Source organism: Leuresthes tenuis, unplaced genomic scaffold (genome assembly GCF_036924035.1).
Source record: "Leuresthes tenuis unplaced genomic scaffold, fLeuTen1.0.hap1 SCAF_15, whole genome shotgun sequence".
NCBI classification, from domain to species: Eukaryota; Metazoa; Chordata; class Actinopteri; order Atheriniformes; family Atherinopsidae; genus Leuresthes; species Leuresthes tenuis.
This window is the reverse complement of record NW_027325369.1, coordinates 22,764,284-22,782,646: the sequence shown is the minus strand read 5'-3', so window position 1 is coordinate 22,782,646 and position 18,363 is coordinate 22,764,284. Positions and strand designations below refer to the sequence as shown.

Here is an 18,363-nt window from a genome sequence, read left to right as displayed (position 1 = left end):
CACATTTCAATTTTGTTGAAACAATATTTACAGCTGGTCATAGAACATGTGAGCTACAACACGACTCCTGGCAAAAAGATCTGAAACCGTCACCATTGGAGGAAGTTGACTGAGATCTGGAATGTTTCCTGGCCATTCCATTGAGTTGTGTCTTTCCTGAAGAAAGGTTTGAATGTCTTCTGCTCTGTGGCAAGATGCATCATCATTCTGATGAATGACCTCAGCTCACTAATCTTCCTTTAGATTGACGGAATGAGAAAAGTGTCCACCTGTGCGTCTCCTGAGCAGGTAATGACTGACTTCTCCCCTGGTCCTTTACCTGACATCAAACCCATATCATCATATTTCTATCTTTCATTGGAGCTGCACTAAACTAAAGTTCCAGCATCATCTCTTTCACCAGTGCAGGTTAGTGATTTGTCGCTGAATATCTCCTTCATCCAATCATCCACAGTTCATGTTTGCTTCTTTTTATCCCACTGTAACCTTGTTTTCTTCTGTTTAAGCAACTCTGATGGTTTATTTTAGACTTTTCTGAATTCAAATCCATTTTTTTTTATTACTAAGTCACAGATTTGACTCCTGTTTCTGTCCTTTTGGTTTTAATTTATTTTGAAAGCCTGTCCCAGCTGCCGTTGGGCGAGAAGCAGTGGACATCCTGAACAGGTCACAGAGACAAACATCCATGCACGTTCACATTCACTCCTAGTGTCAATTTAGAATCATCAATTAACCCAACATGCACGTTTTTGGACGATGGGAGGAAGCAGAGAAAGGCCCCGGCTGGGATTCGAATCAGGAGCCCTCTTGCTCTTTGGCGACGGTGATAACCACCAAATTTTAGACAAAGCTGACCAGGAACAGCCAAAATCTTACTTGAATTACACTCCAAGTTGAATTTCCTTCTTGAAGGAGTTCAAGTTTCCATTGTTTCCACAGACAGCTGTCTAGTTGGGGCCTGGTTTCCTGCCAATAAGCCAGATGAAACATCTGTTAAGCTCTGCATGCGCTCTCTTATGATTGCAGACTTATTTGCATATTAAGACTTTGGATAGGTTTTTTTCTTTTAGAAACACCAATGTAATTACAACTATTCATTATTTATACTTTTTATTTTATACATGCACAGTACTGTATAAAAGTTTTAGGCAGGTTGCTGTAAAGCAAGTTTATTTCAGATTACAAAATGCAGTGAATTAACCGAAGAAACCACAGCTTTTGAAGGAAATTTACTGGTAGGCCGTTTCAAACATCATACACTTCCCTAATGGTATTGCACGATTGCAATGAAGTATCTTTCTGTATTTCTCAGCATTGAGGACACCATTAATCCTGACCAAATCTCCCAACTTAATTTGCAAAAATACAGCCACTATGCTTCACCATTGTCTGCAGACACTCATCTCCAGCCCTTCAGCGAACAAACGGCCTTCTGCTACAGCCAAATAATTCAAATTTTCACTCATCAGTCCAGACACCTGCCGCCATTTGTCTGCAGCCCAGTTCCTATGTTTTTGTGTATTGTCAAGCAGCTTGGCCTAGTTTCCGTTTCCAAGGTAGGGCTTTTTGGCAGCAACTCTTCCACGAAGACCACTTTTGGCCAGACTCCTCCGAACAGTGGATGGGTGTATCTGGGTCCCACTGGTTTCTGTCAGTTCTGAGCTTATGGCACTGCTGGACATCTTCCATTTTCAAAGAGAAATAAACTCGATGTGTTTTTCCATCTGCTTCCTTGGTCGACCACTAACCCTTAACATTGCCCCGTTCTTTGTGCTGTCAAATGTTTGTCTGGGAGAGAGATTTGCAGATGCAATATGACTACCTTGTCTCTTGTTGCTGGGCTCAGTCTTGCCCCGGTGTATGACCTATGACATGAACCGCTCTTCCACAACTTCACCTTGGTTGCACAGTTTGGCTGTTCCTCACCCAGTTTCACGCCTCCTACACAGCTGTTTCTGTTTCATTCAATGAATGCGTTTCAACCTATATGTGAAAGTGATGACCATTAGCACCTGTTTGGTATTATTGGTTGATCATACACCTAACTATAATCCAGGTTGCATGTGCTGATTGTTTCGGATTACTTGCCATATGATGGCGCTGATTTGATCAACACTCACCCAGCAGGTGGCAGCACGTGCTCAAAATGCCTCTCAGTATTTATCCCCCGTGGCAGAAGGAGATGAAAACGCGGGTTTCCACCAATTTCCACATAGTTGTTTACCATTAAGTAATGGAAACGTATAATTTCAGACGTGGTGAAGAAATGCAGCTTCAGGGTGTATCAAAGTGGCTTTTGATGCCCAACAGTACATTCGTAACAACTTAAATCCTTCAGGATCTGATGCAGAGGAACAGCAGTAAAGTATTAGAAACACGAGGATCTGCTGTGATAATTCTATTGTACCGTCTCAGCAGCCTACAGCTGTTATCAGTTTCCTCATACATTAGGCTGACAGCTGTGAGATAGCGGCTGTGTGATGAGGAGGTTTGTGTGATAAAGAGTTAATCGTGTCCGGCGGCCTCTGCAGGCTGTGATTGGCCCGCAGCTGCAGCGCTGGGACGGACAACAAGTCTCCGCCGTGTGAGCGTAAGAAAAGTCACTCGGTGGACGAAGAGGACCGGACCGACCGGGTTTTTTCTTTCAACAACTCGCTCTTCGTCACTCTTATTGTGACTTATACAAGTGTCCGTTTGTACCGCAGCCCCGAAGCCGCTACTTTCTGTCAGAGACAGTCATGTGCTGGTGTTAGAGGTCGGTGGAAAGTCGGCCGCTGTCACTTTTGATTCATGGACTCAACGCGGACTTTAGCGGAAAGCGTTTCTGTCAATAGGCTGATCCGAGGCTGACTTAATTCACTGCATATCAAGGTATGTCATCGTCATGATATCACTGTTGTTTATCTGCATGCTCTCCCAAGTTAATAGAGCAGCAGCAGCGGTGATATTTTACCGTCGGTTCAGCTAAGATGAATGTTATTTTAATTAACATTTTACCAACACACACATATATATATATCATTTAGTCTTCTTTCAACTGTGCAATGTCTTTACAAGACTTGGGAAACTCAACGTAAAGTCCTGCATAGACCCCAAACTTTTTCCACACATGTTGCGATGTTGCAAACTCTGTATTTGTTAGATATGATTATTTGCAGTATTGCCATTAAACCTGCAGAAATGGGGGCTCATTTTACAGCCTTCCAACTTTTTTGGGGGGTTAAGATCAGTTGAAGAGAAAGAGAAAAGAAACAGCATGTATGTCACTTGGGAAGAGCTTTGAAAATGATAGTATAGTCATAAACATTTATGTATTATATAAATGGGTTAAAATGTATGTTTATTCATGGTCATATTGCTTTCAAAGGATCTATCTTGTGTTTCTGTGCCAAATGCGTCCGTTTGTCTTTCAGATTGTGGGGGAAATTGATTTGTCTTCGGACAGTATGGATTTCTTGAAGATTGTGCTGCTCATCTTTAAGGCTGTTTTACTGACCGACTGCGTAAGAGGTGAGGGCTGCCTCATAATTCCTCTTTTTTTGTGTGTCTTAAATGTGAAAGGTAACACCACAGTCATAGCTCATTATGAACCAGAGTTGACTGGCTGGTTTCCTGCTAGCATGAAGAAAGTCTCAGTTGGGTCGTCTCACCGTGAAGTAAGAGATGGAAAAGTTCAAACCAAGAAAAAATAGACATTTTCTAAGCAGAGCCCAAAATCAACATGGGCCAGGGGAATGAGAGAGGGCAAGTTTGTGTGTGTTTTCAGTCATGGTCGTGTGTGAGAGTGCATATTCACTGCGGCTAAAGCAAACAAACATCATCCATCAGCTTTCCCAAAGTGAAAGAACACAAGTCAGAGTCCAGCTCTCCTGTGGCTGGCCTGGAGACGAGTCTCACATCAGCCTGTGTGTGTACGTGTGTTAATGACCCAAACACTGAGAGATGTGGACTGGGAGACGTCAGTAACACCACAATTTACTGCGCTGCTTTTCGAAGCAGTGTCAATACTTGGCTTTGTAAAAAACAACTGACATTGAGCTTGTCAACAGGTCATGGAGGCAATTTCTATCTTTTCATCCACCATCACTGACCACTCAACCATGTCTGATGCAATCTGCCGCCATAACAAAGGAAAAGATTTCAGCACTAATGAGAGAAATCTGAAAGCCAGACACGTTTCCTCAGAGGAGAACAGTCTGGTGAAACAGGCACAGCGCTGTCATTATTCTGCTGCTTGGCATGGAAGTGAAATCAAGAGGTGTCTGATAGGTGCAATACCTGCATGTGGCTGCCACGGCTCTGGGTGGAGGGGGGCAGAAGGGGGTTGGCGGCGGTTTAGAGGAGGAGATTAGATCTGTGGGTCTGCAGACAATGCCTCATTCACAGCGGGGCAGCCGTGCCTTCACAGCACGAATAACACCAAAAGTAAACAAGACGGGAAGGCTAAATCAAATTGAACAGGAAATTTTGTATGTTTACAAATTAACATATGTCAGTAAAGGAGAAATCCAGAAGCCAGAAGTGGGATGGCGGAGTGTGGAGGCCCACTGGGTCTAAACTGATTTAATGTAAGACAAATGGAAGAATTTATTGCAGCTTGTATTTCAAAATTTCCCTGAAAGTGGTTGCAGATGCTCGGACAGATGCACACATCACAGATATTTCGTTGGCAGATGGTCAGTGAGACGATCGTGACTGATGGTTGTTAATCTGTGAAGTGCAAATATCCCACAGTTCTCCCAGCAGAAGCAGCGATACAGTTAGCTCTGTGTTACAGTCCAAATACAACAGCTTGACTCTGACGTGCTGTGAAATACAGTCGGGGAGTTCTGACTCGAAACGTTTGCTTTTATAGTGAGGCGAAGGCCAGCAAAGCTGTAAAACTGTCCCTGTAAAAGTTAACAATGTATGATGACATCTCTGACAAATGTAAATGGAAATATAAAGGACAGGCCCCCTTTGACTTATGTGAGAGGCAGTAAAAACACATTGGAAGTGTTACTTTACTGCTGCTATCTAAACGTTTTAGACACTGCAGCTGAGAAGACAGTAAGATTTTAAGCCTGTTGCTGTCAGTCATCAAGTGATGTCTGACACACAATAACCCTACCCTCATGCCACACAGACCCCAAAAACACACAAGCACAAGGGCCCCTCTCCCTCTTTACTGCTACAAGTTTGGGATTAACCAGGCCTCCCTGGAACCTCCACACTTCCTCCATCCTTGCTCCTTCCATCCTCCCCCTCTGGTGCTGCGCCACCCCCAGCAGCTGGCGGAGGTGCTCAGTGATGTGTCCCAGCAGAGCCTGTAATGTGGTGACAGGTTCAGGGACCACTGGGCTCCACTAACTGAAGAATGCTGCAGCTTGGACATATGGAGTCACCGAGTGCATTTGTTTTCAGGCCCCCCCCCTCCTTTTTTTTTTTCTTTTTTGTCTTGACAAATGTTACAGTTGTTGTACAGTTGTTTTTGTGCATGTGTACATGAATCCTCTTGAGGTTGTGGTGGGCTTTGGAGCATGTAAATTCCTTCGCGGAAAGTATGCATTTTATAGCAGAGTTACATCATGGCTTCATAACAAGAAGGTACTATGAGATAAACAGTGTGCCAAGGGCTTTTAAAATCACAAGGCTGTTTGGCTTCCTCGCAGTTTTCCATTTCCTTCAACCGTAATGAGTCAAGTTTCTCAGTAACAAAATGCCCTTAAGACCTCCAATTTTCGAAAAGCTCCTGAATAGCAAGACGGTGTAACAGTTGTGTGAAACAAGGGGAGGAGAATTTAGTTTGTCTTTCAGCCTAGAGGAGTCAAACGGCCTTCATCACCTCCTTCACCTCTTCTGATCATCTGTTCATAGCCCACATCCAGACACTGTCCGCCACCCTTCTCGCACATCTCAATCTTTTCTCCCGCTTCTCTCTGCATTTCCTCTTATTTATTAGCAGTGTAAAGTCGAAGGAAGTGGGTTAAGTTAATGTGCTGTCGTTAAAACAAGGCATTAGCTGACCTTTACTCCCACCCAGGCTTTCTCAGCTCTCCTTAGCTCCGTATTTACAGAGTCTGGGCCCATTTGCGGAGAACAATGGCTTGATTATTATGTGCTGCGGTCCCCCAGGTTGGACAGAGCAGCAGTAATTTATTTTAAACCACTCCACATCCTTGTAGACTGGACCTATTTGCCGTCTATTAGAGCTCACAGCAGACGGGGGACTCGCTTTACAGAGGTGCTGCCGACTTAGAAGTGCGTGAGAAGGAGTTACGAGAATGAGCAAACGCCGCTTTCGTGCGTTTGAATATATGCACGTTTTTATTAAGCAGGCTGAAATTACCCTGAGAAAAGTCACGGTAATGGGACATCGAAGGAGTGCAGGGCAATTTGGAAAAAGCCTCAACCACTCCCACTCCGCCTCCCTCTCCTCCAAACCAGGTGGAAATAATATTCCTCCTGCTACGATCCCCCTGTTTCTATCACGGAAATAATGTTACCACTACTGCAACAAGCCACGTTCCCATCTATCAGCACAAGCTGCCAACCCTGTCAGTTCAGGAGGAAACATTTGGAGAGAGGAATGTGTCAGACTTCACCCCTGCGAGGGGAAAGAAAGGAAAAGGCTGTAGCTGTGATAAGTAGTCATAATGGAGGTCAGTTGGTGTTTACCTTAGCGGGGTCATATAATCCCTGAGAGCGGCTCTCCTCTCATTCACTAACTTTAATGGCCACTTCAATTAACATTTATATGGAATTTCACCAAGGCTTTCGGTATTTGTCACCCTCAGCTGTATGCTAATGCTCAGATGAACATGAGGAGAATTTTGTTCTCCATTTAATCTAAAAAAAATGTTTAAAAAAATAAATCCTGTGTCTGCGTGTGTGTGTGTGTGTGAGCGTGCAATGCTCATTAGTTTGTTTGGGCAGTTGGCTCTGGGCTTCTTTTCAGACCACACACACTCTTCCTGCCCGGCTGAATGGATTTGGGTTCTGTTAAATAGAATTCCTTTTGCTCCCGTTAACCTTCACGAAAGTCATGGAACTGCACACAAAGTGTGCACAGAGGCGTCGGGACCGCCACTATTGAAATGATAATCGACTTTATGCCTTTCCCTACTCTGTCTTGCACCATTTACCAGCCATATGAATACCAGATTTTGGTTAATTGACAGCTGCTTGGTGTTAAATAGCGTCTGATGATACTGGACCCTGCTGCTGTGTTACACCCTTGGCTAAAGAAAGAGCTTGGGCTGGAAGCGAGCCTGTAGGTGGGGGTGAGGGTCCGCCTTGCTGGAACCTTACAAGTGACCTTACAATAACATGTCAGCCCCACAGTGGGATGTGTTTGTCTTGCGCAACCCGCCTTTCTAAAACCTCCCTCATTTCTCCAGTCCCGCTCTGTTTTCTCGGTTCTGTTTGGGAGCCAAGTCGCAGAGACCCTCCTCACCCCTCTTTCCCCGTTTTGTGCTCTGCAGCTGTTCACTCAGTCACTGTAGTACGTAAAATGATGAGATTCCAGTTGCTCTCCCCTTTCATCCCTAAACAGGAAAAGCTGTTTTTTTTTTTTCCTGTAACTCTTAACTTTTAGATTTATGATTCAGATCACGAGTTTGCATACCTGTGCACGGGCTGCAGAAATGTCAGCTTTTCTCTTTTGTTGTTGCTCCAGCTCCTGCCTTCTCCATAAGTTAATCATCTTTGTTTTTCAATGAGGTTTGTAGTGAAAATAAAGATTTGAGACTGCATTGAATAGAAATGTGGTGTTTTTGTGTGTAAAATGACTTAAGAAAAACCCACTTTTTTGTTTTCAAATCAAAATGTTTGGCTCGGAGCCGATCTTCTGGTCGCTGGTTTTATCTACGCTGAAAGAGAGAAAAGTCTTGGTGAGTGTGACACCCACAATATTGAGGTGCAGGTATGTTTAAGCTTAATTTCCTTCTTGATTTCAGAAACGAGAGTCAGCGCGGTTACATGCACGGTTAAGTCGAGCTGCGGTTTCAGCTTGACGGGGTCATTTAACCTTTTATATCCGTTTAAATGCACGGGAACAGAGTTGAGTCATTGGCTGAAGTATGTTCATGACACTGTGGACGTTCTGCTGCTTCTAATTCTCTTCTTTTTTGGAGATCACTGTTGCTGAAGTCACAGCACAGATGTTGGCTTCAAGTTATGTAAACTGTGACTTTGTCAGTGGAGATTGGATGTAAATGCACGCTGGTTTAATTGTTAATCTTATGTTTAAATGTGCACGGTTGTTTGTTCCTGTGTTGGCCACCTCCCATCTTAATGGCAGCTGGAACACACACCCCCTCCTCCCCAAATAAAAACTCTGACTTGGATTAAGTGTGTGTGTGTGTGTGTGTATAGAAAATGCATGGATGGATTTTGTCAGTTGACGCTGTGGTTATAAAATCTGAACTTTATTAGATCAGAGCGACAGTCTGGAAATTATTTGAGCGACCACAAGTTGGTATGTCCGATTTCCAGTTTCTGACACTTTTAGCCGCCCGACTAAAGAAACAGAAAAATATGTGAATGAAAGCAGCTATATTAGGAACTCGCCTACGTTTATGCTTCATTGTTTTTACATAAAAAAAAGTGCAGAGCACCTGGGCCTGTTTCAGTCTAGCTGAGTGTTTACATGTGTCAAGCCACGGCCGCTTTATCCAGAGATGAAGAGAACTTTTAAAAATCCACTAACATTTTAACATCAGTGCTGTATTTGTGCAGTGGCGATCTTCAGTGTTGTTTGGCCTGAGCAGGTTTGGACACGTTCAGGAGCTGTTATTGTGATGTTGGTGACTAAAAGGCTGATTTAAGCGGTAGAAATATTATCTGCCCTATCTCTTTGTATGCGCTGGTACTTGCCAGAGCCTGCTGGGATCATACAGTTGAAGTCTTATGCTGAATTATCAGAATACCAAATCAGGCTGCCAGGATGTACCTGTTGCATAGCAGCTGAGGATGAGCTTTGTCTTATTGTTTTTCTTTGCACCATCAAGCCGCTCATTGTTTTCCCCTCTGAGAGGCATTGAGTGTTACCAGACATCGGCGCCTCACTTTCACAGGATTATGAAAGTTTTTCTGTTTTGTTTTTCTGTAACATTCTTCTCACCCTTGGCAGACCCTGTCATACGCACACACATACACACGTCCCCCCCCTCCCCACCAACCTCCCCGCTCTGCAGTTAAAAGGTTGATTGAAAGTTATGGTGGTGGCAACAGTGATGGCTGGCTGGGCTTGAAGAAAGCCGAGCCAAGGGACGTCTGGGATAACGAGCTCTGAATGAGGCCTCCGCTGCCTTCAACACACACCCCTAGACCCTCCTTCCAGTTTCTATCTTTTCCCTGCAACCCCCTCTCTTCTTTTAGTTCACCTCGGATGAGCCTGTGTGAGACCCCACATGGCTTTGTGCCTTTTTATTTCCACTTTGTTTTTCTATTCGAATTCTTTTGAGTGACATCGGGCAGTCTTTGTGCATCGCCCCCATTGACTGAGGCTTAAAGGAGTCTGGTGTGAGCGACTGCTTGTCACATTATGTCAAAATAGGAGTTTCTATTCTTCTTGTGCCCTTTTCCAGCAGCCGCAGTCTCTCTCAGCATTGGAGGTGGAGGCGAGGAGGCTGAGAGGCCCTTATTTTATCTTCTTTTTTTTTTTTTTTTTTAGAGGAGCCATATCCTCTGTAATGAATGGAAAAATATGTCCCCACTTTGACATGAAGAGTGGAACGGGAGGAAAAATAATTTCAGGAGCAAAGAGTATAATCTGTCATATTTTATAGCACGGCTACTGCTATCCCAGACAGGAATTCTGCACCATGCAGTGAATCTGATCTGATTTCCTCATGCAAAGGGATGCGAATTTGGACCTTGGATCAGGCCCCTGGCTGGATGTACTTTGACTTTCAGGCCTGGCAGATGGGTGTGCTGCTATATTCATACAGTTATTTAGCATCATGATGGCCTGTCAAGAGAACAACCTGTTCTTTTGGTGTATTTTTAGCAATGCGTGTGAAGCAGCATAGTTTAAGGAATTAGTTTATCAATCTGTCCTGATAGAAAAATCTGGTCAGCTTTTTTGTTTTAACGGCCATGAAATTTTCTATGTTGATGGATAGAAGAGGAGAAATCCTCCTGATTTTGATTAATCCCGTGACTTAGTCAGTACCATGAGACTTGCATATTATAAGAATGGGATGTATTGGTGTGAAATTTGCTACAGTTATTAGACTGCAAAGGTATGTGTAGCACCAAACCTGATGCACATCATGCTGGAGATTACACACAAAGGGGCGAGGCTAAACAAAGTCACCACAGTCCCAAATTGTTTAGTTTTCCTTTAGTTGCTACCACATTTTGTACAGATAGCCTATTTATTGTATTTTTGTTGATTATCTGGTTATTCTTGTGTGGCCACAATCTGAGGGGAGTTCTTTTCACATAAAAATTTAAAAAAAACTATTGACCAGGTTGGCATGGATACTTGCTGACATTCATGCTCCACCGAAGATGAGATCCCGTGTCATCATTGAGTTCAGAGTCCAAATCTTTTTGGCTTACCACCAAAAATTTGCAAAACTACTAAAGTTCCAATCGTACGCTTGTGTTCAGCTAGAATAAGACGATAAACATTAAATCTGCTTATCGGTATTATCACTGTGTCAGCATTTCAGCATTAACAGAATGAGATTAGTTTCTCCATGACTAGTCATTAATTGTCGGTCAGCTCAAATGTCCTGAGCAGCACCAGTTCCCTTCATTTCTGTTCCCGTTTTCATTTGTATTTAATCATAGGAGATAATGAGGAAACTTATGATGTATGTTCGACCATTTACATAGATAAAAAGACTTGAAACTGATTTTATCAGCACAAGTATAGTTTTTCTCTCTGTTTTTACTGTACAGTCATTGGATTGTAGGAAATACGGGACTCTAACAGAGACTGTAACAGAGGTCCTTCCATTAGGACTTCAGCTCTGGCCATCAGCCGGCTGTTTCTGTGCTGGTCGCCTGATGAAAGGACTGTATAGCTCTGTGTGGACAGTTGTTTAACAAAGAGAGAGACAGACAGACTGGCAGACAGAGATGGATAGAGGGCCATGACCTTTGTATAGCCCAGTAGTAAGGTGGACTGGGAAAGCACTGAACAAATTGTCTCTGTGAAAGGGCGAGTACCACATCATAATGACAGGCTCAACAGCTCCATGATGACAGATTGATTTCAGACAATATTCCTGGATTGTCAAGAGGCCCCATTGCTGTCAGTGAGAGCTTTGCCAGTTCCTCCACCCCCTCTGCCCGTCTCGCCTTGCCTCTCCCCTCTCTGTCTCGTCTCACCCCGCCTTTTGCTTTTCCTCACCCGCTCCTCGCTTACCCTCTCCCACCCTCCCGCCACCGTCTGAATTGCTCCATTCTGCCCAAACACTCCTGCTCCATCACGGTCTGTCATTGGTCCCCTCCTGAAAAGACCTCGTTGACAACGGCGCTGGTGTGAAACGCTTCCTAGTGCCATGGAGATGACCTGATTAGACTGTACACTGGCGCAGAATTCCTGGAGATGAAGTAACGGCACCTCTGTGCAAGCTTCAGCTGTCATCATTATCATAATCGCACAGATGTGACCACATCACACACAGAGACACACGCCGGTGACAGCATGTCTGGCTCAAAACATTCTTGTTTACAGCTGCTGTCGCTCAGCTACTGTACACGATGAGCCAAAAGCAGAGGGGCATGCAGGGAGTGGCAGGATGCACCATGTTGACTGATGGAGGCTTTTTTAGTAAGGAGATGCTGAAACAAGGCATTGTTTTTCCAGCGTGCATCTTCTGGTGCAGTGGTTCTTGGGTTTATTTGGCTTTTACACAGAGCAGACCATCGTAAGATGCATGGGATGGGGGCTCGGTGCTTTTTGATAGACTAAAATGGGTTTATTTTTTGATTGAAACATCTGCACTCACAGTGTGAGTCATACATTTGAGCTGAGCAGGATGTGAAAAATAACAAGCTCTCGCTTTCTTACACCAACTTAAGTTATCTTCCGACCACAAATCTATCTTCGGGAACTCGTGGATTGCCTCTTCTCGATGTGGGGAAAGCACTTAGAGCGTGTAAAGTCACGGGGTTTACTCTTTTGTTTTCTGTGGCAGTAGGACTGTAATGACAAGCAGATAAACGAGCCTTTCCTTACTCCAAACTTTCATCTGTTTTTGCGTGTGAAACATGAAAAAAGACAATACACCAGCAGTCCTATTCATCACTAAGAGGTCGGTCATTTTTCAAACATATTAGGCAGACTGTAGCAAACAGGTGCTCGCTGGAGCCCTGCTTTGTAAAGGAAAGACAGTGGCGGAGGTCTGTTTGAGTGTGTCATGTGGCTGAAGCTGAGCCCAGGCCAGGGAGTGGGGTGTGAGATTGTTGAGATTCCTGGTTTCTGCCGCCTGGGCCCACCTAATCCCCCCCCCCACTCCTCGATGCAGCCCTCCTCTCTGTATGAGCTGTGTGTTAAAGGAGGCCTCTCTGCCATCTTAGCCTTTGCTCCCCGCCACCCTCTAAGTCAACCCTCCTCTCCTTAACCCTCGCCCTGCTTCTCTTTTTGTGGCCTGGTTTCATTCCTCTCCCCTCTGCTGCCGTCTCACTCTGTTTGGTCTTTCTTTCTTCGCAGAGTCCCTCCTGCTGCCTCTTTCCTGATAAGTGGCCCTAAGCACACTCTCAGCCCCTGTGTGTGCACCAGGCCTTAGCTTAATGGAGTGAGATAAAGCTACTAGAGTGCCACTAACTGGGTGCTCTTTATGACAGGGCCAGTGTATTACCAATTCTGCCACTAAAAAAGAGTGTGTTTAAATTTCTAAGGGAAAACAAAACCGTCAATTCATCAGTTTATCGATTGATATTCTTTTGATAGATGATGTGTTTATTGCGAGTAAACGGCTACTTGTTACAATTGTGCTCATTATTTTTATTGTCAATTGTGATTTTTATTGAGAACTGAGCAAAGTGAAACAGTTGACATCTTTGTCTTATTTTGGCTCTTTTGTTGTTTTCTTTCAAAATGAACTTCTCACTTCCCAGAAAGGGATAAATTCAGGGATAAAGGATAAAGTTGGCCTGATAGTGAAGCTTTCAAAATGCCAGTATATCCCATGAAAAGACCTGGACTTGCAATGTGTCAACCCTGCCTGTTATTTTGCACCAAACCCTGCTTTATGTGTACATTTTTAAGGTGAAACTAAACCACCTGTATTTAATATTTGGAAAGGGCTAAAACAACAGGGCACTGTGGTGTTTGGAAATGAAATTCAAACGGGCCCGGACTAAGCATTTGTCTTGGACTATTTTCAGTTGTGGATAAATGTACTTTTGATATGGCGCTTGTTGACCAGTCTTTCTTGTCCTCTTAACCCCAAACCAGCCAAGGCAGATGGCTGCCCTTCCTGAACCTGGTTCTGGTGGAAGTTTCTTCCTGTCTAAAGGGAGTTTTCCGCTCCACTGCTGCCTCATGCATCCTCAGGACGGGGGATTGAATCAAGGAAAAGTTTTGATTCTATCTGTTGCTTTCCTTACCTTGGTAACTTGTATGCTCTGTATGAACTGGACATATTTTGATTTGAATGGATGGTATTTTATTGGATTAATCATAACTGGCTTGAATTGGACTGTATCTTTTGAAGTGCCTTGAGATGACATTTGTTGTGATTTGGCGCTATATAAGTAAAACTGAATTGAATTAAATGGACTGGTGAATATTTAAGGAAACGGATCTGTTAGCATGTATAGGATGCATTAAAATAAATCTACTGTGTCCATGTTTACAATGTGGTACTCTATGCCAGATGTGTTTTCTGTTTAAGAAAAATGTTTAGTACTGAGCCCTGAAGAATACAAAGATGGTGGCAATTAAAAGCAACTAAATTACACCTCTTCGATTCACCTGGAAAATTCAGAGAAACTCCTTTGCAACAGCATCCAAGACAGGCAGTAGTACCATCTAAAGGGGGTGCAAACAGGATTATAGACAACAAAGATAATGTATAACTACTTAATATAGTAATAAAGTTTTAAAAAGATTTTTCAAAAGTTAGTCAGAGGACATTGTCATGGAAATGTGTGAGATCATGGTCAACTCAGAGAAACGCAGGGAGGATCAGTTGCATACTGCAACTTTTAACCCAGGTACTAACTGCTCAGCTCTTTCTTGAGATTACTGTTTCCTAAATCATAGATCTTGATCAGCACGAGCCCTCCTCCTTCAGATTAGTGCTTTTGATATGAAGATGACCAGACTAGCTGATGCTACCATAATCAGCTTGATACACCAAAAATAAAAGCGGTTTCTGGCCTCTAAAAGATATACTTGAACCCTTCACAACCCCTGTAGTAATGTGAAAATTACTCTTCAATCCACTTCACAGCTAAGATGGGAACAATATGGATCAGTCAAAACCACTACAGCCAGTTGTCTCTGCCTCCAAGTCAGTTAAAGCTACTTTAAATTAATTTAGTAAGACATGCTCCCAAAGATTTAGGTAATTTTCTAACTAAGTCCAGCCAGAGGGAGCAACACACTTGAGTGCGCTTGGTCATTAGAGACAGATGGTTGGACAGATTAGTTTACAGCCCAGTACAACAATGTTTGCCTAATTCATGACAAGGGATGAATTTTGATAGAAGTCCTCTGTTTAAATTGTAGGGGTCTGTTGTGTCATTTCTCAGCCAGATCCACTACGTTTCACACACCAGGAGTAGATGGGTTTATAATAACCAACATTACTTGATGCACGTAGGCTAAACTGCAGTTGGCAGTCAAGAAATAGTAATAAACATCTTTATTAAATGTGCATTTTCATTGTAAAGTCTTCACAACTTGATCATGAATTAATTGTATTTCAAAATATCAGACTATATAAATATAACATAGACTTGTGGAAAATGTAAGCTGACAATACTTTTGAGTTATCTTGCTTGATTTTTAAAATGTTTTGTATGTTTCTGCTCTCTTTAACTGACAGTATCAGCAGCTTGGTGTTGATGTTAGCGTCACCAGACTCGATGAGAGAATCTGTTCACTATTAAGCTACTTTATAACCTGCCACATTTAACAGAAATTGCGCCTACTGTAAGCCTAATGTGCACACGAGTGACGGCTCGCCTGACCTGGGTCAGTGGCTGGCACTGATTACAGCGTTAGCTTGGACCGCGCCGATTACATTGGCTTTTTATGAATTTTTAAACATTTTTAAATGAGTAATTGTATCGAGAAGCCCGATGCTTCTACAGAGAATGCATACGAATCCTTTCATACATTTAATCATGTTCTCTGTGTGTTGTTACAAGAGATAAAGTTTTATGATGCGGGGTCAGAGTTTTTGCATTTTGAGACACAAAGTGGGCACTGTAGAGACTTCACTGCCTGTAGCACTCGCAGGACCTCAGTCCAACCTTTTACTGGAATATTCCTCTGCTCTTGGTAAAGGGATGTGATCCCTTTGGAATATCTGACAATTTTATTCCATTTTTTTTGGCAGTTAGTGCTGTTTACTACCTTGTCAGCTCTGCTTAGAAGCTTCACTCTGCTGAGCAAACTGAGATGGGCAGTGCTTTCTGTCCCCTATGTGCACAGAAAAGCATCTATATGGCAACAGCTAAAAGGCAAGCTCAAGACTCCAAAAGTCCAGGCACAAAATATGATGAGTCATCGTGACTGCTCTTAAGAGAAATGGCCCTGATTACAAAATTAACACGCTGGAAAACCAGGCCATGAACTCTTCCACCACAGCTCTTGTTCACAAAGTTATTCCAGAAAAGGGCAACCCCCAAAAAACATGATCTGAAAGGCTTCTATTAGTTCAGCTTAAGTACTTTCCATGAGGGCCCAATACTTTTCCATACTTCCACAAGTCTGGAAAAGTACAGAGCCCTTATGAAAAACTCCTTAACCTGATGTGAAAGAGGCCTTTCACATCTTTACACATCTTGTCTTGTGATCAGTTTAGTTTGAAATAATTGGCACACTATTCTCTGTCATAAAATTGTATAAATCTTTTATTATGTTAGCAGAGGTAGTCTTTGTTAGAAGTTGTGGAAATGTGCAGGCAAATAACAATCCAGTTTACTGGCAAATACAAAAATAATGACAGATTTATTTTAGGTGGAGCCTTAAAAAAAAATCCTACTTTCACTGTATCTATACAGGACAGTAGTAAAGAGTCTAAAGCACACACACACACACACACACACACACACACACACACACACAGGCTCTCTCCAACAGAGGCACCAGGGGCCAGGAGAAGGCAGTCAGGTTTAATGAAATATAGCAGCTTAGAGTTCAAAGACTCCAAAGTAGGGCCTGTTAAGGGTAGCCCGCGTGATGGAGACGTTTCCAGGATCTTTATGACGTGGAGTCATTTCTCTCCCTTTCTTTCCTGTTCTTTTGATGAGAAGGCGGCAGGAGTCCTTGGCGGAGGAAGCAGACGCAAGTTTCACCTTAAACAGGCAGTGAAGTTATTCCAGTGATTCTTCTTTAATCAGATAGATTTGAGTGGAGCATCTTATTCCCTTTTCTTTTTATTCCACCCCCTCCTGCTGTTTCTCTAGTCCCTCATGTCACCTAATAGCTTCTCCTGTACCATTCCCACCACCAAAGCAGGCGCTATTCAGCCCACATCTGATGGTGCCGAAGAAAGAGCCATTGTCCTGACTGGTCTTACCCCACTCTTATCTATTGATTGGAAAGCCGAGAGGGGAAAATAACAGGTATTGATTACCACACAGGTTGAGTTTGCAGGGCAAGATGTCTGGAGGGGTAAGAAAAGACGGCATTCTTCATCTTCTGCTGCCCCACTGCTGTCAGAACAGCCTCTCCTGCCACTCCATGTATCCCATCCCCTTTCAGCCCGTCACTGTTCCCCCTTCACCTTGCCTCCTTTCTTGAATTGCCAGGGTGGCTTTTTCGCCTCGCTCTCACTGCTTTATGCAGATTTTTATCTTTGCTTGTGAAATGTATAGCCAAGCGCAGCAGCAGCAGCCCCTGAACAGGCCTTTCACACACTCCCCGAGCTGCTGTGTCTGCCTCACCTTTCACTTTCACCCAACCCCTCCTGTCTCCAGTGAAATTGTCAACCTGGGTTCTGTTTTCCAGCTTTCATGTATTTTTGGTGCATTTTCTTTCCTCCTCTCTTTCATGCTCCTTGAGCTCTACTTACTTTTTTTCCCTCATTCTTCTTTAGTGCTCCTGAGATTTTAAGAAATGCATCATAGGATATTTCCCTTGAAGCATTGGCCCCATTAAACTGCATCCTCTCTCATGTTAGAGGTCCATCTGCTCTTGTACGGTCTGCTGAGCTAACACGGTGCTGCTGAGTAGGAGGAAGCATTCTCCAGCTTCTATGTGTCTCTGTGCCTCTTATCCTTTATGTAAATACTGCATATTGAAGACACATTTGCTCAGATCAGTGTTTATCTTAGTAATGAATCACTGTGATCTGGCACTGTGCAAAAGCTTTTTGATGCATCACAAATCCTTGCAGTTGGAGATTAGGCTACAATAAGAAGATGTTTGAATAACTATATCCTGCACCAAGCGTATAATGTTGCGTGCATTATCCAGTTGTTCTCATTGTGGTTGGTTAAGTTCCAGGTGTTCTCTGTTTGAGCGGCTGTCAGCAGCCCATAGTCAGCCTTTCATTGAGATGTTTGCAGGGACTAGAACGACCAAATTACTTTGTGTAGACAGAGCAATGCGTGTACACATCATTACAAATCCACAGGTGTTTTGTAAAAGAGAAAATAAACAAGGTGAGAGGTGCCAGAACATCTGAACATCGCTCAATTTTGGCAGCCTTTGTAGTCTCTTTAAGTTTTTTTTGCAGTCTTCTTTCTCTTTGATTTGCCTCCTGACATTTTCTAACATACCCACCCCCCCCCCCACCCCCCACCCCCCACGGATGCCTGCATGACGGATCAACTGCTCATTAACCCTCTCACAAGGTCTCATGAAAATGGCCATATTTAGTCTGAATGAAAAGAATGCCCCCTTTTGAATGTGCCTCTTTCTCTTAAAATAATCCATCACCAAATTGACCAAAAGAAAAACACAGCTAATTCTGTGAGTCGCCAGTCCTCCTCCTCTTCTTCCTCCACTATGAAAGATTCCTTTCACACATGGGGCTCGGCTATAATAAGGAGCGCTTTACCAGTGCTGCAACACGGGAAAGCCCGTATGGTCATGTGTATCATTTTCCATTTGCAGAGCCGCTAACAATTCTGAAAATGTGAGCAAAAACTCCAGTTTGTCTTGAGTGGGTCAGATTTCTTTTACCACAGTGTCTGTGGAGTGCAACAAACAGTGGTGAGCTTCATAAGGCTAAACAGCAG

The 18,363-nt window shown here is 43.4% G+C and overlaps 1 protein-coding gene across 1 annotated transcript in view; it reads left to right on the top strand.

Moving 5' to 3' along the window:
- Positions 1-2,541: 2,541 nt before the first annotated feature.
- The window catches only part of LOC140270392 (fibroblast growth factor receptor-like 1), a 30,633-nt gene continuing 14,811 nt past the window's right edge, over positions 2,542-18,363 (top strand). Inside the window, exons 1-2 of the mRNA XM_072365527.1 lie at positions 2,542-2,871; positions 3,414-3,510. Of these exons, the coding sequence (XP_072221628.1) occupies positions 3,447-3,510 (64 nt within the window). The 5' untranslated portion in view covers positions 2,542-2,871; positions 3,414-3,446. The remainder of the gene's footprint in view (positions 2,872-3,413; positions 3,511-18,363) is intronic.